This window comes from Hippocampus bargibanti, linkage group LG04 (genome assembly GCF_051943395.1).
Source record: "Hippocampus bargibanti isolate YZ-2025 linkage group LG04, ASM5194339v1, whole genome shotgun sequence".
In the NCBI taxonomy this organism is placed as follows: Eukaryota; Metazoa; Chordata; class Actinopteri; order Syngnathiformes; family Syngnathidae; genus Hippocampus; species Hippocampus bargibanti.
In genome coordinates, this window is record NC_142737.1 from 7,944,496 (window position 1) to 7,970,458 (window position 25,963).

At 40.3% G+C, this 25,963-nt stretch overlaps 1 protein-coding gene across 2 annotated transcripts in view; it reads right to left on the reverse strand.

Moving 5' to 3' along the window:
• Window positions 1-25,963, reverse strand: part of pde4d (phosphodiesterase 4D, cAMP-specific) — a 239,740-nt gene that overhangs the window by 169,488 nt on the left and 44,289 nt on the right. The window contains exon 3 of one of the 2 annotated variants that reach the window (XM_088993806.1): window positions 22,799-23,037. In XM_088993806.1, the coding sequence (XP_088849932.1) occupies window positions 22,799-23,037 (239 nt within the window). Of the gene's footprint in view, window positions 1-13,287; window positions 14,025-22,798; window positions 23,038-25,963 lie in introns of those variants that run through there. The other variant, XM_088993805.1, reaches the window with a different exon arrangement.

Genomic DNA, 25,963 nt, shown 5'->3' on the forward strand with positions numbered 1-25,963 from the left:
TTAGGCTACCTGCTGGCAGGTTCTTCGTCCGGCAGTCGAAGGCATACGGTGCAAATTTTCTTGTATCTGCCATCTTTTTTGAGAGGGGATTTTAGTCCCTACATTTGAATACAAATCTGTAGTTTGTACTCCAGCAAATAGTTCTACTTTCAACTTGTTTTAAACCACCACCAATGACAACAATGAAAAAGTGAAGGAAACAGATAAAGTAAATCGATGGAGAGATTTAAGAAAGAGAAATATTTGTTGTATTCGGTTCCAAAACAGATCATATGTGTTGTGGCAGTCTGAAAAACTATCAGCTTCTGATCTCTTAAAAAAAAATCTAATCTGAACAACAGCAAAATAAATACAAGTAAATGTTTTTATTGTGATGCTAAGCTAACGTAGCCTTTTTGCTACTCTGTTTACATCCGTTAAGCCATTGCGAAGGCATCTTTTGGAAAACTAGCCAAACATGTCTGCAATTTTTTACTTTAACTAGAACCAGAGTTGACTTTGATTTATCTCTTCTTCTTCTTATCTAACATACTTTTTAAAACAACTGTACCTCAATAACCCCAAATATAGTATGATATATTTGTACACAATGACATGGCAAGTAATAGTTTCACATTTATGACTCAATGCCAAGTGACTAGCTGCCTCGGTGACCGTGTTGCGCAACAGCTCACCATTATTCTGTCAGAATATTTTTGCCTTCACCCAATCTCTTTTTTTTTCATTCTTTAACTTGAGAAGACGTTATCACACGACAACACGGCACTCGTGGGTGAGCAGTTGCGAGTTCCTCTGCATCACAGGTGTCAAAGTCAAGGCCCGGGGGCCAAATCCAGCCCGCCACATAATTTTCGGCCCACGAAAGCAAATCAAAGTTGTGAAATTCCATGATACTTGCTAAAATCCGAACCAAAATTTCATATTTTTGGATGTAAACAACAATAACAGTCATTATTCTTGACTTCAGATTTAAAAACTAGTTCTTCATTAATTTGTTGTATGTTCTATATGTAATATGTGGTGGGAATTAAACATTCTAATGGCTTCCCCAAATTCATAACTGCCCTCGAGAGGAAACCATAACTACTATGTGGCCTGCGGCAAAAAAAAAGACCTTGAAACCCTTGCTCTACGTGACACAAATGCTTTAAAAGTGACCACCCAGCTACTATAACAATGAAGTAGGAATTTCCAATTCAATTCTCCTTACTTGTGCCAGCCTCAGTTGAGTGACCAAGTGTGACAGCAGTGCGCTGACCTACAAAAGGAGCAGAGTCATAGAAAGGAAATCCGTACTGGTAACCAAACATTATGACATAAGTAGTTTACCGATTGGAATTGAGACAAAAGTCGTGTTTCTTTATTATTTTGTATTATTTCACACTGTAACTTTCTGTTGAATGTCCGTCATCCTGCCTGGTCTTGCTGCTCTGTAGTTTGGTGGCATTTTGGCTACGAGCGCCTTTCCATTCTGGCAAATGGTTCGACAGACAGTATTGCTGGCACTTATTTTCCTGTCCTTTTCAAAGGGAATTTGACGAGGCAGTGTCCAAAGCGCACAATCAAACAGCCGTTGCGACTTGGCAAATTTCATAATGAGATGCGTGGTAAATTCTGTGATGGGGGACAGAATAAATAACTAAATCAATCAACTTTGGATGGAAAGTGGCTTGGGTAATAAATTTCAGGTGCTAAATTTAACATTCTGCTCGCAGCTCCTGACACACAAGCATTGTTTTACATTTTATGCAATGTTGGGGCCAGCGAATTTGCCATCAATTCTACCTGGATAACTTACACAGAGGGCAAGCAACTCAGTTTGAGATTTAAAACAGAGCATAGCATACACATCTTCACTACTCCACTGAAAACATGCCCTGAAATGTTAAGACAATTCATACTAATACGAACATAAAAACAAAATACTACATACAGTGAATGGAATTTTTTGCAACACAAACCCCTCATCCACAGGTTTCAAAGTCAAGGCCAGGGGCCAAATCTGGCCCGCCACGTTATTTTATTCGGCCCGCAAAAGCAAATCAAACTTGATGATGGCTGAAATGTGATTGGTTAAATGCTTAAATATTAAAAAACACTGGAAGCAGCGCAATAGGGGAAAAATAATGAAAGGAAGCTGAAAGACAATTTGGAATTATTTCATAAGAATTCATGGACAAAATATAATTAACATCAGTTCGTGATGCTGATATTTTTTAGAGAAGGTTTTGCAGGCCTTGACAGTCCGCAGCTGAATGCACGTGAGAAAATAAAGCCCACGGTGATTATTTAAGTTCTGTTAACATAGTGTAAATCATAGGTGTCAAAGTCAAGGCCCGGGGGCCAAATCTGGCCCGCCACATCTTTTTTTCGGCCCACAAAAGCAAATCAAACTTGTGAAATTCAAATATGCTTGCTAAATTCCGAACCAAAATTTCAAATTATCTTATGTAAACCACAATAAGAGTCATTATTTTGTACTTCAAATTTTAAAACTTGTTATTCATTAATTTGTTGTGCGTTCTGTATGTAATATGTGGAGGGGATGAAACATTCGAATGGCTTCCCCAAATTCATAACGGCCCACGAGAGGAAACCGTAACTACAATGAGGCCCGTGGCAAAAAATGAATTTGACCGCCCTGCCCTAATACCTTCACTGATACCAGTTTGAAGGATCCTCACTTGCTAAGAATAGTTTGACAGATTCCCTCATCAAGAACTGTGAAGAAATGATGGCGGATGGTCCATACTCTGCTGCAGCAAATGGATCCTGTGTCAATTTTTCAAGGGAGTCCACAATCTACACGACAATGGCTTCGATTGCGAAGGTGAGCGTGCTCAAAGAGCCGCACGCGCTTGCAATCATTCGTGCGTCTATCTGCGATCACGCGGGTGCCGCCAGTGATTGCCACTGTACAAAAATATCAAAAGAATTGATTTTTTTTGTATTCAAGTGAAACATCAATTAAGTTTGCTCACTATGATCAACTTTTTTCTGATGTACCATAAGGACAAACTATTTTGCCGTTTTACATGCAAATGACATTATAATACGAGTCGGTCAATGGACTGTGTTGCTGCTTCTGAAACTTGGTGGCATTCACTCGTGTCACAACAATCTCTCGTGTGCACACATTATCGATCGTCAAGGCCTGCAAAGTCGTCTTTGCTGGCCGAAAAATATATGAATCACGGACTTATGTTAATTATATTTTGCCCATGAATTCTTATTAAATACAGTAAAGTCTCGTTATATCGATATTCAAGGGAGTCCGAAAAAATATCGATATAACCGGGACTATCGATATATCCAACCCTGTTTGCATGTAATTTTCTCAGTGCGTGCATAGAAATAGTACCGATATAACCGGGACTATCGATATATCCGATATCGATATAACGAGACTTTACTGTAAATCCAAATTATCTTTCAGCTTCTTTTCATTCCTTTCCCTCTGTTGTGCTGCTTCCAGATGTGTATTTTCGTATTTAACCATTTAAAGCACAACCGACGTCTCCGGACAAGTTGTGTCCATAATTTGTAAAATGGCTTCAAATGACTTCTACTGAGCGTATTTTAATAAGATTCCACCGCATATAGCTATATTTTACGTTTTAAGACTCGCGCTGAATATTCAGGCAGTCTTGTTTTTGAGTTGGTGACGAGTCCGTACGTGACGTCAACAATGGAACGTCCCCTGACCGAAAAAAAGACACATTGTAGGAGTCCTTCCATCACGTCAATGTATTTTGCTGTATTGTTTGGTCTGAAAACCTTGTGTTGCACCCAAAATCCGCCAGAATAGGGTGTCCAAGTTCTATATAAGGAATTTATCAGCCAAAGGAGATCGCCATTTTGTGCCTCTTTTCTGGTGATCGTTTCTCCCCAATGTTGCCTCAACATAGCATGGAATAAATTCTTTAATCGATTGCAAACGTGTATGCTTTCCTCTTCAGAACTATTTGAATCATATTCATAACTGGAGGTGTAACAAGAAAGCATATTCTCCGAATCTGAAGCCATCGTTTTGATTTTCAAGCAATGCAAGACGTCTTGGCGTGACGTCACAAACTGGGGGTGGGTCTTTCTGAAAATGCCCAATTCGCAGCTCAATTTTTTTGCAGATTTTGGACACTTTAAGTCATTTTTATTGGTGTTTTGCATTTGAATAAAAATATCATACTGCGTGTTTTGGGTATTTTAGATGCTATGAAACGTTTTTCTGATGTCAAGAAACAAAAAAGGGATGTCGGCTGTCCTTTAACCACATTTCAATCACATTTCAGCCAACATTTGTCGCCATTGTCAGAAATCTTCCTGGGCGCCTTCACAATCAGATCTGCCTGCCCTGTCACATCAAATTTGTTGATCAAACTGTTGCTATAACCAATCGGATTACGAGTTGGCAACCCAAAGGGGGTACCAACGCCTTCTTAAAGGCGCTGGTCAACGTCAGAGTCTTCGTAATCTATGATTGGCTAGTCACCAGCACAACTTTAGTTCGCTGACGAAGCTCTTCGGATGATGAGTGAAACGTCCGACACCTTCAACGAAGTACAGATGACGGCTGAAGAAACCTTTGCTTCGATCATTAAGAAAGTTTGGTCAGTTATTACCTGGCTAACGGTACCCTCTAGTGGAATTATAGTAAATCACACCACACTTTTTTCAGTCTGGATTGATTCAGACGTAGCACTACTGAAGGACTAGTGATAAAATTCACGGTCCCCCACTGCATTATACCCTACCTAAGCCTTCACTAGCGAATAAGTTAAATAGTGGCAGGTGATGCGTGCAATGTGGCCAGCCAAAACTGCTGGAAATCATAGTCTCTCAAGAGAAGCGAGTTTCTGGCTCACAGTAGCAATCATTTCCTTCGTCGAATTCCAGCAAATAGCCCGAGCCCATTGTAAATTGTGGAAAGCCAGATACGCGTCTCAAATTTTAATATATTAACCCATTTTCCAAATTTGAGAGACCCCCGCGCAAGGTCAGAGAGTTGAATAATAAATCAGCTCAGGCAAAGTCTCTGAGACATGGGTATCAATAATTAAAATGGTGTCTTTTAAACTTTGCCCAAAAAAATGAGAAATATTTGTTTTCCCTTCCACTTAGAACACAAGCAAATTATACTAAACTGTCGCCTCATTTAACCAGTAAAGTGTGCAAATTGGAAAAAAAAATGTGCTACCTTCGAAAACGTGGTCAGCTTTCATGCTCACTTGCATAACACGGCATAATTAGCCAAAGATATAATATTGACAACCCGCTACCAAGAATGGCAACAAGCCCACACATAATTACTCAAAATTATGGCTTTCTTGTGGGGGGGGATAACATTTCAGAAAACGTTAGTGTTAGAAAATGATATACAAAAGTATATTGAGAACGTATACGGCAAACAGTGAAGAACCACACGTCATCCATTCATTTTCTGATCCACTGAATCCTGCCATGGATGTTTGTGGAATGTGGGAGGAAACAGGAGTACCCGAACAAAAGCCACGCGAGCCCAAGGAGAACATGTAAACTCCACACAGAGAGGCCAGAGAGGAAATTGAACCATCCATTCACTTCTCTGAATCTGGATAATCTTTATTGGCCAAATACCGTATTTATTCGAGTATAACGAGCAAAATTGTCTGCCTAAAAAAGAACTCAAAGTTTGGGTGCGCGTTATAAACAAGGCCTGGGAAAAAAATTCTCATATACATTGAAAGAATAACCGACGCCTCCGGACAAGTTGTGTCCATAATTTGTAAAATCACTTCAAATGATTTCTACAGAGCGTATTTTACCACCGCATATAGCTATATTTTACATTTTGGTAAAAGTATTGTTTTTGAGTTGGTGACGATACCTACCGTGATGTCACGGTAGGTATCATCACTGACGGAGAAAGCGACACACAATGCATTTTGTGTACTTTGTTTGGTCTGAAAACATCGTGTTGATGCCAAAATTAGAAGGAAAACACAAATAACGCGGTGGTATAACGTTGTGTGTTGCACCAAGACTACTATTTGGTACTAGTTGACACAAATTCCCAGCCGACAAATCAGCCCATTTCCAACGGAGCTTGGACGCCATCTTGTCCATTTTCGGTGAGCTACATTGGAGTCCAGACGCCTCAAAATGATACAGAAGGACTTCTTTAATCGATTGCAAACATTGATGCTTTCCTCTTCAGAATTGTTTGAATCATATTCAGAACTGCAGGAGTAACAAGAAAGCATATTCTCCGAATCTGAAGCCATTGTTTTAATTCTAGAGCAAGGCAAGACGTCCTGGCATGACGTCACGAACAAGGGGGCGGGACCTTCTGAAACTCACCATTTCCGGGGTCATTTTGAAGTAGTTTTGGGACACTTTAAGTCGTTTTTTATTGGTGTTTTGCAATTGACTAAAACAAAAAATGGTGTCGTTGTCCTTTAATGCTTTATCCCTTCCAGGATGGTGCAGCATTTCCATGGCTATTCTCCATAGTCGTACTTTGTTCAGCTGTTAAGTTTCGATTCTCGGAAAGACCTGGATCATGCGCATTCCTTTTTTTAATTATTATTGATTACTTGGTTTGAGCCGAGAAAAAGTGAAACTAAATGTTATACCGATTTTGAATTGAAAATTAGGGGTGCTCATTATACACACGTGTGTGCATGATACTCGAATAAATATGGTATGTAGAACACATGGAATTTGTTTTCAGTAAAGCACACTGCACTAGTATCACCTAAAAGAGACATGACAAATAAGCATGGAGGACACTAATAAAGGCTAATCTAATCTAATTAAATTCCTTAATTTAAGTGGAAAAACTGTGAGACAATGTGCGAAGTATCAAGCAGACAATGGTTCTAATGAGTACAGAGCTAGCGCTACAATGATATTAAAAGGATGCTAGTCGGCAGGGTTATGCAAAATTCCAAAGAGGCGTTTCCTCTCGGGCGCCGTTATGAATTCGGAGAATCCATTACAATGTTTCATTCCCACCACATATTACATACAGAGCACGCAACAAATTAATGAATATCTTGTTTTCAGATTTGAAATAAAAAATAATGACTGTTATTGTGGTTTAGATGGGACAATTAAAATCTTTGGTTTTGACTTTAGCAAACATCATGGAAATTCACAAGTTTGATTTGCTTTTGCGGGCTGAATAAAATGATGTGGCGGGCCAGATTTGGCCCACGGGCCTTGACTTTGACACCTGTGGTTTAGAGAGTTAATGGCTAGGGGGAAGAAGCATGGATCAGTAGCACCTGCCTGAGGGGAGTCGCTGGAAAAGGTGGTGGGCGAGATGCGGAGGGTGCTGGTAGGATGTTACGTGCCCTTGTCTTGGTTCTTGCAGTGTGCAAGTCGTCGAGAATGGGGAGGACGCTTATCCCTATCGTTTACAATATATTCTAAGTGACTTCATGCGGACCAAGAAGAAATTTAAAGGCTGTGGATAAAATTTTAAAGGGAGTGAGAATGAAATTGGGCAAATAAACCATGACACCATCTGCGACCTAATTTAAATATATTGAAGTGTGTGAATAGATGAAGCCAATAGACGTTTGGAGATATTATTCAATGACTATTAGCGTCTGGTGCACAATGAGTTCATCAAGGCCGTTCAAAAGAACTCCTCGTCGGTTGCGAGCATGTCAACAATGAGCGCTGCTCATGTAGGAACGTTTTTGATTTGTCGCCAAGGTTAGCGGCGAGCGAGGCTGCCGGCGCGTTGTGGCCCGCCTGGGTTTGGGCATAATATTAATGTGTATGTGTATTACTGTGATGCTGAATGCTCAGTGACCTTTTTAGCGTTCCCGTTCAGCGGGCAGAGGCTTTGCTCTACATCTGACTGACTGAAATTGCCTCGACGGGGCACCTGAATGCGCTTGCTTCTGTCACCTATTAATGTGCCGAGTCCTTGGGCGGGGGAGGGGGGAGAAGAAAAAAAAGGTGTGCAAAATCACTTTTCTTAATGATCACGTATAAGTTATGCTAATAAGGAGTTGCCATTTATATCACTGGAACGCCCTCCAATGAAGTTGCATATTAATTAGCATTTTGTGATCGAGTTTATTATGGGAACGATGCAATTTGATGCTAATCCCGACTACAGGAATGTGTTGTAGCACACTCATTAGCACATTGCATGCGTCTTTTGGAGTAGCCACATAGTTAATAGTACAGCTTGGACGCAATTATGGCTTAGACCACTGGTATATGTAGGTCCTCACAAACATCCATGAATTCAACTAATGTCGTCGGCTTAATTACATAGTGGTGAAAATCATACTTGGGAATGGAAGCTAGGAAAATAATCCAATTTGGATTTTGAAGACACGACGGGCAAGACAACAGCACAGATGGAACACCTCCACCTGTTTCTGCTTTAGTTTCATCATTTCCTTCCACATTCAAAATTTGAACGGCGACAAAGGAAATCCCGATGTTCCCTTCGAGTCTACCAACACCCTGCGGCGTCTCTGCGACAGGGTAGAAATTGGAGAAATGCCACGTTATCATCAGAGGACGCTCCAGATTCTCGCTGAGGTCTTACAGAGGCCTTGGGCGGCATCTAAAGCTCAGCCGCCGTTGTGACACATTTGGGTGATGTGTTCTACCTGCGGGCAGCTGCTGGACTTTGCACTGTACCGGCCACTCAGGGACAAACTGTAACATCGCCGGTCTATGGGGAAAGGGCCGCTGTCTCTCCGCATCTACGCAAGATTGCGAGAGGGAAAGGCAAAACGGTATGGGGGGGGGGGGTCTTTTCTCAATCCTTTTCTTCAGAAACAGCGCCCCGGTAGTTGTTTATATCTCTCTGCTATAATCAGGAGATGTGTCAGTGTTATCTGACTTGAAGAGAGACTTGATCGCCGAAGTTTTCATGCGAAGAAATGAAGCATGCCGTCTCCTCACTTAATGAGGTTGTTCCAAAGTATGGCTCACATAAACAACATCAATAACGCAGAGCCAAAAGTGTGATGTTCCCCGTATTCTCGGGCAGCTTTACTTAGTTTATTTGCATGTCTTGATAGGACAACAAGTGGCCTTGAAACAACACACAACACCACGTGAAAACAACAACCCTTTTGTGCATATATATATATATATATATATATATATATATATATATATATATATATATATATATATATATATATATATATATACACACACACACACACACACACACAGACACACACACACACACACACACACACACACACACACACACATACATACAGTAAAGTCTCGTTATATCGATATCGGTTATATCGATAGTACCGCTTATTACGATACTATTTCCATGAACGCAAGGAGAAAATTACATGCGCGCAGGATCGGATATATCGATAGTCCCAGTTATATCGATATTTTTTCGGACTCCCTTGAATATCGATATAACGAGACTTTACTGTATATATATATATATATATATATATATATATATATATATATATATATATATATATATATATATATATATATATATATATATATTATTTATTTATTTAAATTGAAATTGTGCGAGGTGGAACGCCATTCTCCATTTGTTCGCGTTTTGGTTTTTCTTGCAGGTGGGTGCCGATAAAGCGTTGGGCAGCCCTCTGGCAATGTTTTCCCTTCCACAATGGAGCAGCATTTGTCTTTTAGCGCTTTGTTACAGCTTCATCTATTTTAAAACAGATGAAGCCAACATGTTGGTAAAGCCCGATATAAACCAATATGTATGTATTGTATTGTATTTTGTCCAGTCGCCCCCATTTCAAGCTCAGATAAGTCCAGACTCATATAACTTGGGAATGACCTCTTTTTTTATGATGAAATAAGAGAGTTTAAGGTTTCTTACGCTGAATTGAATGTTTATGTAGTCCTGAAACTCAATATTCTGAGAGTCCTGCCATTTCAATGAATATGACAAAAACCCTGGCACTGGAGTGGACACATTTTTGCATGTGTCTGGCAGTGAATGAGTTAAAATCTCAATGTTTTTAAACGTCGCTCCATGTTTTAAGCAATTCCTAAGATCAGCAGAGTTCAAAGAAAACACTATGCATCACTAATGTGTATTTGTAAATGCACATGCAAAAAAAGACTTCACAACAACAATAACAACAAACCAGGGTGAACGTACCTCCTCCCCAACACACAAAGATTGTCTCTCGCTGAAGAAATCTCACTCCAACATATTTCTTTGAAGCAATTAGGTCCATAAGGCATTTCAGGGAGTTTCGGAAAATAAAAAGCACAAAAACTTTATTGGAGAGCTTTTCAGCAAAGAGGCAGAGATAACTGGTGAATTTATGAATCGTGAATAACACTGGAATTATTGCCCATGAATAACTAAATCCACTATGAATCGCATTAATAGCAAGCGAAGACATTCCGTGCAGCATAAAGGCCTACAGTCAACTCAAATGCCACCATTGGAGAAAGTTATCATCCAAAACGGATGGGATACAAGCACAAGAAGGCTATAATGGACGACATAAATTAAGAAAAGGCACAAGCGACCAACTTCAAATCGGATTGTGTTGCGGCATATTTGATTTGGATTGGCGTGGTGTTGTTCACCCCGCAATGTGCAGTCCAGCGTATCCGTCACGTAATTAGCCTTCGGTGTCAAGCGTAATTTACTCAGGGTAGGCCGTTAACTTCCTAAAGTGCCATCGTCTTTTGATGGGATGGTTCGGAACATGTTGAAAGCCCCATTTTGATGGAACCCTTTTTTTTTTAATGACATGGCTGTTTAAGTGCAGCAAAGCGGTTGCATGGCAGTGTCATTTCCATCTGTGCTCTGATCTCGCGTGCCCTCCCCTGCCTCGCTTGCGCTCTCTTCACCCTCTCTGGCTTCTCCTCTGTGTGACTGTTTTGCCACTAAAAGACAAGAACTATTCTCGTCAGCCAGCTACACAAACCGGCCAGGGTTGTCATCACCAGATTATTTGAATAAAGGGACGAAAATGGAATGAGGCGGGCGTTTACGTACATCAAGTGATTTGACATCCAACCTGCATCTCTAACAGTCACTTTAGACAAGGGAGCTGAGGTGACCTTCTCAGATTTCATCCTCAGATCCTTTTTTTCTCTCTCTCTCCTTCACTCTGACACAATCTCTCGCCTTACCAGGACATGCGAGTAATTAAAGCACTTCCTGCATAAACCTAAGCCATGTTTTGCCTTCCCGCATCATCTGTGTATTTTTGTCTGCAGGAAGTGCTTCATTAAAACGTTGCTGTCATCACTCTGGAGTCTCGGTATAAAAATGCTCAGGAGCCATTGTGGTCATCGTGCATATAGATGACACATCAGCAATGGGAAACGGTTTTAATCCTTGTCTGCGCTTCTGAGGCCCTCACTCATAAAAATATGAAATAAATAAAGATGTAATTATCAAACATCCATCCTGTAGTCCTTATTAGAGGTGTGGGCGGGCTGGAGGTTATCCCAGCTGACTAGGAGTAAGAGGTAGCATACACCACGGAATGGTCACTAGCCAATCGCAGGGCAGTGGATGGACTAATAATCATTCATACTCCAATTTACAAGCATGGACAATTTGGACTGTTAAATAATTTTGAGAATGTGTAGGGGAGTCAAAGAGTGTAGAGAAAATTGATGCCTCAAGAGTCTAAAAAAGGGGATATAGTATGAGAATTCACACTTTGCTCTCGGGTTCCATTTATAGAACTGCATGGGGTCATGGTGGTTCACTCACCTGACTTCCGTGAAGCCAGCATGAGTTCAATTACCACTCAGAAGGGTGTTATTTTAAGTGTGAATCATTGCCTGTTTCGATACTCGATGGATAAGGAACAGATCCAAACCGGGGTGTGGTCTGTATTTTATCCAAAATATAATGGAGTCGGCTCTAGGTGCCCATAGCCCGGAACATTGTGAGCGGTACAGAAAATAGCAGTGTGTGAGCACCACAGGAATGTGATCGTCATATGTTTACATCTCTTTGATTGGAAGGTATTTTTGTCGATCAGATCATGTTCAACAAAACTCATGGAAAACTGAATTGGGTTGAATTCTCAATGTAAAGATTCACAATTTGACAAATGCACCAGGTTAGAGGAAAGCTGTTTAGACTATTTGTAGCCTCGTTTCGTCTGAGATTGTCTTTCATAATAGAAAGAAATGGCCACTGTCTGACATCCTTAACTCGTTCACTGCCATTCATGTATAATGTCGAGCGACATTCCCGAATTTGTTCGGGTTTTATTTTGTCATGATTGGGTGCCGATAAAGCACTGGCTATGGCCTTTGGCTATATTTTTGTCTTTTCCACATGGGGGGAGCATTTCCTTTGATTCCATGTGAGCCCTTTGTTCCAGCTTCAGCTGTTGTTAAAGCGCTATATAAACCAATATTGCATTGTATTTTGGACAGCCGCCCTCATTTCAAGCTCAGATAACTCCAGACTCATATAATTTAGGAATGAACTCTTTTTTCTGATAATATAGTCTAATGTTTGTAACGTTGTATTGGATGCTCACACAGTCCAAAAACTCAATATCCTGTCAGTCCAGGAATTCAAGTGACAACAACAACAAACCCTGGCACTGGGGTGGATACATTTTTGCATGTATGGCAGTGAATGAGTTAATTGAATTGAACACCAAACAAAGTGAATCGTGAATAGAAGTGAATCGGATCAAATTTGGAAATCTGAATCGCTACCCAGTCCAAATAAACTGCAATGACTGTGTGTGGTCCCACGGGTCATTGACCTACGCATGTGAAGCATAAGTGTTGCAAAAAGCCATACACGGGTACGAATGAGTTTACACAGCTAAATAAAATTAATCATTTAGGATCACTGCACTTGCTGAACTGCCGCTTTGCATACGTTATTCTAATTCCTGAGATTTGCCTCCGGGGCGACACCTCAGCTGTGTCATTTGCCCCTGAACGCATCACTACACAGTGTCACATTGTGCATGTGTTTTATTTTCCTCATATTTCCCCCTTACAGCCTCCAAACTGGACGTTTTACGTTAAAACACAAAAAGTTGCAATCGTTTCACGTGGATTTTGGTTATCGTCTCAGCATTTAAAAGCCAAAATAAAGGCAACGTCAAAATTTCACCAACATAACGTAAAACGTAGCTGGTGATCTCGTTTCAAAATAAATAAGAAACATCATCAAGCATCGAAGCGGTCCAAAGTTGCCAAAAAACAACCGGAGATATTGAAAAAAGACTGAGTCGCTCAAACACACAACGCCCATCGCGAGGCACTTTCCCCCCGGCCACCTTTTCCTTTCCACGCAAAGCTTACCGTCGAAGACCTTGAAACGACGACGGCCACGACATTCGCGATTTCTTCAGTCCAGGTCGGTGTCCCGTGTCCACGGCGTACGTCCGGTCCATGTTGAGTGGGTTGAGATACCGCTCGGTGTCGGAAAAGCCTCGTTGTCTGACGCGCTGGTGACTCTTGCGCACAAGGAGAGCGTGGTGGAGCGGTGAGAGCGCAGCCTGGTTCTGCTGCCTCCACAGATGTTTGGGCGCCTTTGCAGTCGCGCCGACGACGACGCCGGCCACCGGAGGCTGCGTTGCCACTTTACCTTGCTCCATTTCACCCTTTGCTTTCGTCTTCTTGTTTTCTTTTGGAAACACAACTTCGGGGGCATTCAAAACCAAGGTGTGGTCGACTTATCAACTGAAGTAAACTTATTCAACTCAACCCCATGAACTATCTCTCTGTTTATCTACAGATTATCCATGGGGACTTTGAAGGGGTGCATAGTTGCATTTTCCCCCTTTTCCAACCATCCCGGAAGTCTACATTCACGCCCACTCCAGTAAAAAGTATCACATGTTCAGACCAGGACTAATCCTACAATGTACACAACTTTGAATGTGCAAAAATAAAGAACTTTGAGAAGAAGACGAAAAAACACAAAGCTTGACTCCATGCGCTCCTCGAATGGCACTTGTGCAGACATCCGGCGGCAAATATAAGGGAAGAGAGCAAGATTGTACATTAAACATGAGAGACCCACCCAGAGAACCTCCCCTGCTATCCGGTGAATGTGAGAAGGCAAACGATGGCCCAACTTGACCAAATCTTTTAAAGGACAACAGACGCCTCCGGGCAAGTTGTGTCCATAATTTGTAAAATCATTTCAAATGACTTCTACTGAGCGTATTGTACAAAGATTCCACCACATATAGCTATGTTTTACGTTTTAAGACTCGCACTGAATATTCAGGAAGTCTTGTTTTTGATTTGATGATGATCCCCACGTGACATCACGTTTGGAATGCCCCTGACCGAGTAAGCGACACACAATGCATTTTGCGGTACTTTGTTTGGTCTAAAAACTTTGTGTTGATCCGTGTTGATGGCAAAATTAGAAGGAAAACACATAAATAACGCGATGGTGAATCATTGTGTGTTGCACCAAGGCTACTATTTGATTCTATTTGACACAAATTCCCAGCAGATAAATCAGCCCATTTCCAACGGAGCTTGGGCGCCATATTCTGCATTTTCTGGGTGCTACATTTCTGTCATTGACGGCTCGAATTGACATGGGATGACTCCTTTAATCGACATTTTTGCTTTCCTCTTCAGAACTATTTGAATCATAACTGGATGAGTAACAACAAAGCATTTTCTCAGAATCTGAAGCCATTGTTTTGATTCTCAAGCAAGGCAAGACGGCGTGACGTCACGAACAAGGGGGCGGCACCTTCTGAAACTGGCCATTTCCAATTTCATTTTGAAGTCGTTTTTGGACACTTTAAGTCATTTTTATTGATGTCTTTCATTTGACTAAAAATATCAGCCTGTGTGTTTTTTAGATGCTATAAAACGTTTTTCTGTTACGAAACAAAAAAAAATGGTGTCGCCTATCCTTTGAACAATAAGAATAATAATAAGAAGAAGAATACATTTAATTTCTAGCGCCTTTCAAAACTCTCAAGGACACTTTACAGTCACAGGATATTTTTTTCTGCGTGTGAGCAGCGGCAGCCACACGCGCCAGCGTTCACTCAACCCGGAAGTAACAAAGTAAAAAAAACACGCGCACACAAAAAAAACCTAAATAAAAAATAATGACACAGAGAATAAGGGCAGCAAGACAGTGGGCTGTTGCAGCTAAAAAAAGAGGGATGGTATAGACCACAGGACAAATTATACAGAAATTTATACAGAAATTCAAATGTGTTGATCAAACTGTTGCTCTAACCCAGGGGTGTCAAACTCATTTCACAGTGTGGGCCACATATGGCCTCGGTAGATGTCAAGTGGGCCGGACCATTAAAATTATACCATACATGCTATAAATAACCAAAATATCGGAACTTGTTGAAAACACACCAAGCACAAAGTTGCGTGGGAAAACTTTGTAAAAAAAAACTCTGTAAAAACTGTAAAAAAATATGACGTGGTCCATTTGACATTGAAAATTCTAAACTCCTTATCTAATTTTCACCGTTTGGATAATGATATTTTGGCTAATGAGGGTGTTGAAACTGCGTTGAAAAAGCACCACCCTGCCCCCTAGTGGACAACCCCTGAATTGTACATCATTTTAAAAAAATAATTATATGTCGTTCATGCATTTTTTCCACTTTGGAATTACCCTGCGGGCCAGATCAAACCTCCTTGGGGGCCGGTTCCGGCCCGCGGGCCGTATGTTTGACACCCCTGCTCTAACCAATCAGATTTCGAGTTGGCAACCCAAAAGGGGTACCAACGGCTTCAAGAAGTCATAGTTTTCGCCAACTATGATTGGCTAGGCACGAGCAATCATGGTCAAACTTAGTCCCAACGCTAGCAGACTGTCAAATTACACGCATATAAATGAATCTATAAATACTTCACCCACAACAGCAAATAAAGAGAATGCATTATTCCCGGATCCATGCTCTTCTTCTCTTAAAAGTTTCATGGAAATGAGACCATTACCCCCACAATCCAATAAAAAGGACTGCAAAGCTGAAAACGGGCGTTGAAGACCTCTTCCATCTGAGGTGGCTTCCACGTCATAGCAGACCCAGTCAGTGCTTATCTTTAAACCTACACATTGATGACAATTAGCCAGGTAGAATGCTGATTTAACGGTCACACCGACGAATTACTGCTCAGAGGGCTCAAAACAATTAGCATTAACTTTTTTTGTGGTGTCACATAATCATCTGGTGCTTTGAGTTTTGGTTCTCTCTGAAGATTCTCGGGAATTCTGCTGAAAAACAAATTGATAACTGCATCAACACACCGTTCATCACTGTCGCGTTGTTCGGCCAAAACAGCTAACTTACGGGTAAACAATTGCACGCGCAAGCTAATGTGTGTATTTTGCAAGGTCTTTTCGTCTTGATTAAATATACAGTAGCATTTCTTTAGTGTTAACAGTGTAAAAAGATGTACACCCAAAAGTCAAAATTGAGCTCATGAAAGTGTGTCCCCTTTGTATAGATCACCACACAGTGTATTGAATTATAAATGAATAGAGCCGGTAGCAAGGTAAAGATGCATAGGCTTTGTTAACATTCTCCGCATTGCCTTTTCTCTCACTTTTCCCATTTTGTATTCAGGCGTTTGATTCAAAATATATGAGAGCGCTCGAAGGCTGTCACATTACCTCCTTGAATTCACATATTTGTTCTTTTCAGAAGCTTTTGTTCCATCATATCAATGGATTGAATTGGATTAGCCTTTATTAGTCTCACAGTGGAGACATTTACATTTCACAGCAACAAAGTTATAAAAGGAAGAGAAAAGGAAAAGAAGAAGTAGAAAAACAAAAGTCAGTAGCTGCTGTAAAGGCAGCCACTGTCGCGGTGCCATCTTGAAGTCAGGACAACAACAAAAAATACAAATAATGTGACACAACATGAAAGAGACAGACAGTCATTCAATCTTAAGCACTTTCTGCACCCTCTTTGTTGTATGAAACAGTTCTAGATGAAAGAGGAGAGGATCAAAGCGTCCTTTTCACCAGTGAATCAGGTATGTCATGCTAAAATGTGTACGTCTGCTACGGGCTAAATGTTTAAAGCAAACACAAAGCTGTAGCATCCATTGACGAAAAGAGATTGCCGCACATCTCTTGTCCCACGTAAATCCGCTTCAATTCCGAGCCGCGATAGTTCCACATACCGACCTTTTTGTTGAACAAAGCGGGGCTGTGAAAATGCTGCCCATTACAGGCGCAAATGTTTCTTATTTATACTACTACTACTACTACTACTAATAATAATAATAATAATAATAATAATAATAATAATAATAATAATAACGGTTCTGGACATGAGATGTGAGACCAATCTCATGTCCACAACCGTTCTGATTGTCCCCGAAGACGTTTCGCTCTGCCTGCCAACAAAAGAAAAATGAACATCACTCAAACATATTTCATGAAACATGTTGACAACAGCACTGCCGGCTTAACTTGTTTTTACACTTGAACGGTAGCCAAATTTCACCTAGCCATTGCAAGTTAAAGGACAACCGACAGCATTTTTTGTGTGTCCTAACTGACATCAGAAAAACTTTTATAGCATCTAAAATACCCAAAACACGCAGGCTGATATTTTTAGTCAAATGTAAAACACAAATAAAAATGACTTAGTGTCCCAAAACTACTTCAAAATGACCACAGAAAGTTTCAGTTTCAGAAGGTCCCGTCCCCTTGTTCGTGACGTCACGCCAGGACGTCTTGCCTTGCTCTAGAATCAAAACAATGGCTTCAGATTTGGAGAAGATGCTTTCTTGTTACTCATCCAGTTATGAATATGATTCAAACATGTAGTTCTGAAGAGGAAAGCATAAATGTTTGCAATCGATTAAAGAAGTCCTTCCGTATCAATTTGAGCCGTCAGGGCTCCCAGAAAATACACAAGATGGCGCCCAAGCTCCGTTGGAAATGGGCTGATTTGTCTGCTGGGAATTTGTGTCAAGTCGTATCAAATAGTAGTCTTGGTGCAACACACAACGATTCACCATCGTGTTATTTACGTGTTTTTCTTCTAATTTCGCCATCAACACGGATCAACACGAAGCTTTCAGACCAAACAAAGTACCCAAAATGCATTGTGTGTCGCTTTCTCGGGCAGGGGCGTTCCAGACGTGACATCACGTCAGGCATCGTCATCAACTCGAAAAAAAAACTTCCTGAATAATCAGTGCTAGTCTTAAAACGTCAAATATAGCTATATGCTGTGGAATCTTCGTAAAATACGCTCATTCGAAGTCATTTCAAGTGATTTTACAAATTATGGACACAACTTGTCCGGAGGTGTAGGTTGTCCTTTAAGTGATACATTAGTAAAACATAGTCTGCAGAGGGCTGCAGAAGCTGGGCATTGGTCATGAATGGCTGCGTCCGGAGGCGTCGGTTGTCCTTTAATGCTTTCATTCAAATTCCATGACTTGTATTCTATTTCTATGATTTCCTTTGGGAAAGAGTGATCGAGTTCCAAGCACCAAGACATGCCTCCAGCCATGTTTCCATCTATTCCTCTCGCCATCACCTATCCATTTACTGTCATTATCCAGATCACTCCATCCACGAACCAGCCCATCAATGTATCCGTCTGTACCCAAAAAAATCTAATTGCAGTTTGTTCGTTTCACTCCCAACCCTTTTCTGCACAACTTCAATAGAATTGAAAAAAATGTGTGTGAGTTCCATTATGAGCACAATTATTCTGTAACAGATGAAAAAAATATATTTTCTCCCAAGACCACCAGGAAACGAGGCACATATGATAATCCATTCATTTCGTTCTATTCTCACTTAACGATATCACTGGAGTCATCTCATCCTACTCTGACTTGTTAAAAGTGATACATAACACACTTGTTAATATTTATCCTCCTTTGTGTAAATAAATAAATAAATAAAAGAATGAATGAATAGATGGATTATGTTTCAATAACTAAATAAATAAATACATAAAAAATACATACATGCATAAATGTCTATGTAAATAAATAAATAAATGAATAAATACATAAATATAGATAAATAAATAAATAAACAAATAGAAAAATACCCATATAAATTAATACATACATAACCCACTGGTGAATATTCACCCTCCTTTGTGTCAATAAATAAACGAACAAATGAATAAACAAACAATTAAATACTGTCAATAAATAGATGAATGAATGAATAAATAAATAAATAAATAAATAAATAAATAAATAAATAAATAAATAGATTAATACATACATAGATAATTAGATAAATCGATATATAGATGAATGGATAAAGAAAGAAAGAAAGAAAGAAAGAAAGAAAGAAAGAAAGAAAGAAAGAAAGAAAGAAAGAAAGAAAGAAAGAAAGAAAGAAAGAAAGAAAAAATGGCTACATAAATAAATACATACATACATGGTATGTATGTATGTTTTACATACATACACACATAAATAAATAAATAAATAAATAAATAAATAAATAAATGATGTCTCTTTAAATAAATAGAAAACTAAATAATTAAGTAAATAAACATGTAAGAAATAAATAAATGCATACATGCACAAACAAACAAACAGAAAAACAACCAAACAGACAAACAGACAGACAAATAAATAAATAAATAAATACATTACTTAATTAATAACACCATTATTTGGGACATGTTGAGAAACTTTTTTTTTGTTTTGGTTGCCAAGGCAATATAGTCGGAAAAAGCAGGCACAAGCCTTTTTATAAGAGAACAGTAAATCATGTGTGTGTACTGTGTGTAAATTACCCAATGGTATAACCCACACACCTCTGACATGTTTCTTTGTTGTTGTTTGTTACTTCTCTATAACCATCACCCTTCTTTGCCTTTGAATTCCATTAGCGGCTCTTTACTATCCAGCCTCTCTAATGAAAGCACCCATAGCAAGTGATACTCGGTGAGCGGACGCTTGTTTCCTTGTTGTTTATCGACTCACACCGCAGGTCCCGGAATTCTCAGTAAAGAAGGAAAAACAAGATGAGGAAGAGATGGTGTGGGGGGGGAGGTTGTATTTCTTATTTGGAACACTGACAGATGTTTGAGAGGCACGTGAATTCTGATCATGTGACCAATGTGTAATAATCTATATCGAGCGTTGAAACCTAAGATTAAAGCCAAGTCGATCTCTTTGACGAACTTCCGCTGGCAGATGCATTTGACCGTGGAATTAATCCATCTGAACAACCGCTCGTAGGTCTTGAGCTTGCTACAAAATGGGGGACACCATGTTTTGATACGGAGCCGCTGTACCAAAGGTTTGTTGGCCGCTCATCAATCACATACGTCAAACACACGCTGGCGGATTCTCTTATCGGGAGTGGGTGTCAATTTTCTCTCTCTTTTTACAAGGTCGTGTTCTTCAAATGGAGAGCACACACTGAGCACACACAGAAAATGATTGCTTCATATTTGTTTGTTTGCTAGTTTACACTTTGGTACCTCTTAAGTTGACCATCCCATTTCGTTGTTGTTCCTGTTATTTTAAAGGCCAACCAACACCATTTTTTTGTTTCCTACTGACATCAGAAAAACGTTTTATAGCATCTAAAATACCCAAAACATGCAGGCTGATATTTTTAATCAAATGCAAAACACCAATAAGAAGGACTTAAAGTATCCCAAAACTACTTCAAAATGACTGTTGTTGGTCGTTCCAATCAGTGGCAGTTAAAAGGACTCCCGGCACGACCATTCCGTGTCGGGTCATTGTATGTGTGTCACCCTGTCAGGTTTGTTTCATCATTGCAGATTTTTACTCGTGGTTTTCTTTGATACTTTGTACTTTTCTGTTCGGATGACTTTGATGTTTTCGTTTTGTTCCTGCTGACTTTATTTTAATACAATTTGTCAAATACAACCTGCTGCTCCCTCCTGCCTGCTTATTTGGGGTCCACAACCACCTCCACCTTGCAAACCGTGACAGTCCGGAGTTATCTGAGCTTGAAATGGAGGGAGCTGTACAAAATACAATAAAATACATAAATATTGATTTATATAACGCGTTAACAACGGTTGAAGCTGTAACAAAGCGATAACATGGACAAATGGCAAATGCTGCCACACTTCGTGGAGGGGAAAATCATTGTCAGAGGTCTGACCAGTGCTTTATTGGCACCCCCCACTGCCCTGCAATAAAAACCAAAACCCGAACAAATTCAGGAATGGCGCTCCACATCATATTTTTTAATATGAATGTATTTGGGAGTGACAGTGAATGAGTTTTTAAAAAATGGCTGGGTGGAACGACAGATGAAATAAAAACATCACATTCAACATCTAAGCCTTTCCGGTAATGATCTTTTCTTTTTAGTATGGGAAAAAAAGTCCAGCAAATCCACAGCGTTATATTCTGTATGCACTGCCAATCATGAAAGATGAACATTTATTTTACATTCCATTTGGCAAAAGGCTTTTTGTCGGAGGAGTTGAAAGCATGTTTTTTAGACAAGTGCCAGATGACTCACACCGGTTAGCAGTTAGTCAATTTCAAGAGATTTCCAGGTTATGAGATCGCTACATAGCCAGGATGAATGGAACAAATCCATCCATCCGAGTCACTTTAACCTCACAAGGGTCACGGCGGTGCTGGAGCCTCTCCCAGTTGTCTATGGGTACACACTGAACTGGTTGCCAGCAAATCACAGGGCACACATAGACAGACGAACAACCATCTATGTTCACAATAGCACCACGGGACAAATTAGTGTGCTCCATTAACCTGCTGATAGAGGATGGATAGAATGTTGATTAGCATATTTAAAAGTCCCGTGTTTAGTTGGCTGCCGAACACTAGGCCCACAATGGAAGCACAGAAAACCTGGGGTCAATCTGAGATGAAAAGACATTGTCTGTTAACCTGTCATCTTCATGTAGGAGCTCTGGCATTGGACTAATTTAGTACTTGGTCAACTCCATCACAGGAAGAGCTCATTAGCCAGGTTACAAATCTATCAGTTCATGGAAAGGACAACCTATTACAATGTCTATGTTCTGTTGTTTTATGTACCCAAAATGCATTGTGTGTCGCTTTCTCGGTCAGGGGTGTTTCATCCCTGGTTTCACTGAGGGCATCATCATCACCTCAAAAACAAGACTTCCTGACTATTCAGCGTGAGTCGTAAAACGTAAAATATAGCGATATGCGGTGGAATCTTTGTAAAATGAGCTCAATAGATGTCATTTAAGTGATTTTACAAATTATGGACCCAACTTGTCCGGAGGTGTAGGTTGTCCTTTAAGTGATACATTAGTAAAACATAGTCTGCAGAGGGCTGCAGAAGCTGGGTATTGGTCATGAATGACTGTGTCCCCTGCTGGCAGTAAAAGACAATCTACCTGTCCGACCGAATATCTCTGACACCTTGTTGTACTAAGTTCATCCTGTCTACTTGATATCTAATTTACAATACACTGTCTGTAAGTAAAGAATCTGCTTTAAATTAGATATCTCTGACACCTGCCATGCATGTTGAAGCAACTGCAATACCCAGAGAAATCCTACATTGGCGTGGTGAGAATATGCTGACTCCGCACAAGAATTCCAAATTTGGAATCCAACCATCAACCTCTTTACTGTGAGCCCAATGTGCTAACAAGTTGACCATTGGGCTGCCTGAGAAAATCACACTCGGCAATGAATTTGAAACTCCAGTTTGGAGGAACATGAAATACAAATCCAACAATTCCTACCATTCTCCTCATCGTTTGGAAAGCGAGTAAATAACCGTAGCCTGCATTGACCGATACAAACGTAACTCAGTCCCGGATTTCACGCCGAATTTGACATGAAAAACAAATAAAACGCCTTCACGTCCTCCTACCTGCTGGTGTCAGCCGAGGTGATGGCAATGAGAGGCGGCGTACGAAGCGGTAGAGTGTTGGGCCGCGGAGGAGTCGTGACCGTGTCGGCTTCCGGTTTGCGGTCAAAGTACGCCTGCTCGGCCTGTCTGAAGGCCAGAGGGGGTAGTTGCACCGTGCGGCAGGATAACCTCCGCACCAAGAAGGGCTCCATGCAGGTGACAGAACCCAGATCTGGGGAGTCCGTCCAGTCGTCAGACAACTATGAAACCAGGAAAGAACACAACAGAAAAATGTCAGTTAGGAGAGAAACCGGGGAAAAGACGATCAATGACACCAATGGTTCTTAACTCATTCACTGCCAGATGATGTGCAAAATGTGTCCGCTCCAGTGCCAGGGTTTTTGTCATTGTCACTCAAATTGCAGGACCCACAGAATATTGAATTTTAGGAAAACATTCAATTCAGCGTAGGAAACCTTATCGTCTCTTCTTTCATCGGAAAAAAAAAAGAGTTAATTCACAAGTTATATGGGTCTGGAGTTATGTCTCTCTTCTTTCACCAGAAAAAAAATAGTTAATTACTAAATCACATGGGTCTGGAGTAACATGAGGTGAAAGGGGGGTGATTTCCTTTGAGGTTACACCTTAACGCTAAAGTAACTCAGAAGGCGACCAGTGTAACATAAACAGAACATATGATTTCAATGATTTCAACGAGCTGGCATGTCTCTCTATTTGAGTTATTGGCTATCTATGAGCAATTTACTAGCTGGCTAGCTAGCTTTCTGTCTATTGACTTCCAGGTTGAGTGAACGCTGGCGCGTGTGGCTGCCGCAGCTCACCCACAAAATAACTTCATCCTGTGACTGTAAAGTTACCTTGAGAGTTTTTCAATGAAATGTATTACAGTTAGACCTCAACTTACAAACACCTTAACTTACAAACTTTTCGTCTTACAAACGTCAAATTTATGAAAATTAAACCTTATAATAAGCACTATTTTCATAATAAACACCCACCACGGCTGGCGGAGTGGTCTTCGGCGGAAGCACACGACCGAACAGCACCAACAGTCCTTATGGAAGGTGACTCTCCTTCCATAAGCCATCAACGACCATCAAAAAGGTCAATAAAACTTTATTTTACAGCACAGTTTATTTCTTTAATTACAGTCCTCATGCAATTCCCTTTGACCTTCGACCTCCAACGCCATTCCATCAAGCCATAAATGACCATCACAAATGTAAATAAAGTGACTTTATGATACAATGCAGTGTATTTCTTTCATTACAATACAATAGCATATTTATTATACATAGAATAAGGTATGTTGTGTGTAGTTTTAAGGCTTATTTAGTTGAAAAGTATATTTTATGGAAAGCCGGGAACGGATTATTCCCATTTTAATGGTTTCCTATGGGAATTCTTTTTTTGAGATACACATTTTTCGCCTTACACACTCTGTCTGGGAACCAATTAAGTTCGTAAATTGAGGTCTCACTGTATTATTATTATTATTATTATTATTATTATTATTATTATTATTAACTGTCAAGCTAGCTTTCTGTCTATTCAAGAGTTGAGTGAACGCTGGTGCGTGTGGCTGCCACTGTTCACACACAGAAAAACTGTGACTGTAAAGTGACCTTGATAGTTTTGAAAGGCGCTTCAAAAATGAAATGTATTATTATTATGATGATGATGATCAACGCGGCTGCAATGCTGAGAAACTCCAAAAAGGCTCACTCCATTAAAATCAAACAAAAGACTCTCATTTCTTTCAGTCAGGCTTGTGATGGACTAAACTAAAGAATGACTTCCTTTCTTTGCCACCCACCCCCCACACCCCTCATCCCTTATTGAACGCACACTAAACCCAAGGCTCGGATGGCTGGAAGTAGACTAAATGAAGATGGAGTTCCATTTAACGTCTTCTATTGTTTGTTTTTGTTTGACTTTCCTGAGGTAAAGTGTCCCGAGGGGAAGGTAAGAAAGGTAATCTGTTATTTGCCTATTGAGCGCTCGCCGGAGTATCCTTAATTCAGGGCGCTGTTGAATACACAGGTACAAAAATGCTCAGGGGCTGGAACGGCATGATAAATTGAGGCAGATACGCTGCGCATTTATCTTGCTGGCAAACTGCAGAGAGTTTTCATTTGCTGTGCATGAATAATGAAGCGTGTCCTCTTCAATGAGGCTGAGACGTCAACATGTACAGCAGGCGCAGCTCTTTTCCAGGTGATAGTTCCACACTGTGCGTACAAGCAGCACTTCTCATGGGGAAAAAAATAGACAATAAAATTAAAATAAAATCCTTTCATCACTTCACGCGGTGAAATGTACATTTCTCCACTGTGAGACTAATAAAGGCAAATCCAATCCAATCCAAATCCAATCCAAAATCCACGGTTTGAGATCAGCCCATTTAACACTCTGGTTTACTACAAAAAAAAAAAAAAAATCAAGGTTGGCTTCGCCTGAGACAATTTATTTGCTGTTAGGCTCCTAATCATACCTTCTCCAATGTAATCGATAAAAAGGTTTCTTCAGCAGTCATCTGTACTTCTTTGAAGGTGTCGGACGTTTCGTTCTGAAACTGGTCACTTCCGGGTTTGTTTGTTTTTTGCAGATTTTGGACACTTTAAGTCATTTTTATTGGTGTCTTGCATTTGACTAAAAATATCATACTGCGTGTTTTGGCTATTTTAGATGCTATAAAATGTTTTTTTTCTGATGTCAGTTAAGAAACAAAAAAGTGATGTCGGTTGTCCTTTAAGTAACTAATTAGACTTCCTAGCCAAAGTACAAGTTTGCAAACAATCCCTCGGGAAGAAGCTGATTTCGTAGCATTATTCTCAAAACCGTCGAGGTAAATAAGACATGATTGAAGCTTGCTTCCTCGCTCGCTTTCCACGCAGGGGAGAGTTCAGATATCACATCACACTTGATGATTGGCAGCCGTCGAGCAGTTCAACAACGACCGGGTGATTTTCTGTCAGGAAAGCGCAAGCGTAGAGCTCTCACTTTGGCTCGACAACAACACAAAATGACAGGAGGGTAACCCCTGCTAGCATACCTGAATATCTCGCAGCGCCAACGCATCAACAACACATCCATCTTCTATTCTGCATAACCTGTTTAGGGTCACGAGTCTTTTCCAGTTGACTTTAGTCAGAGGACACCGGA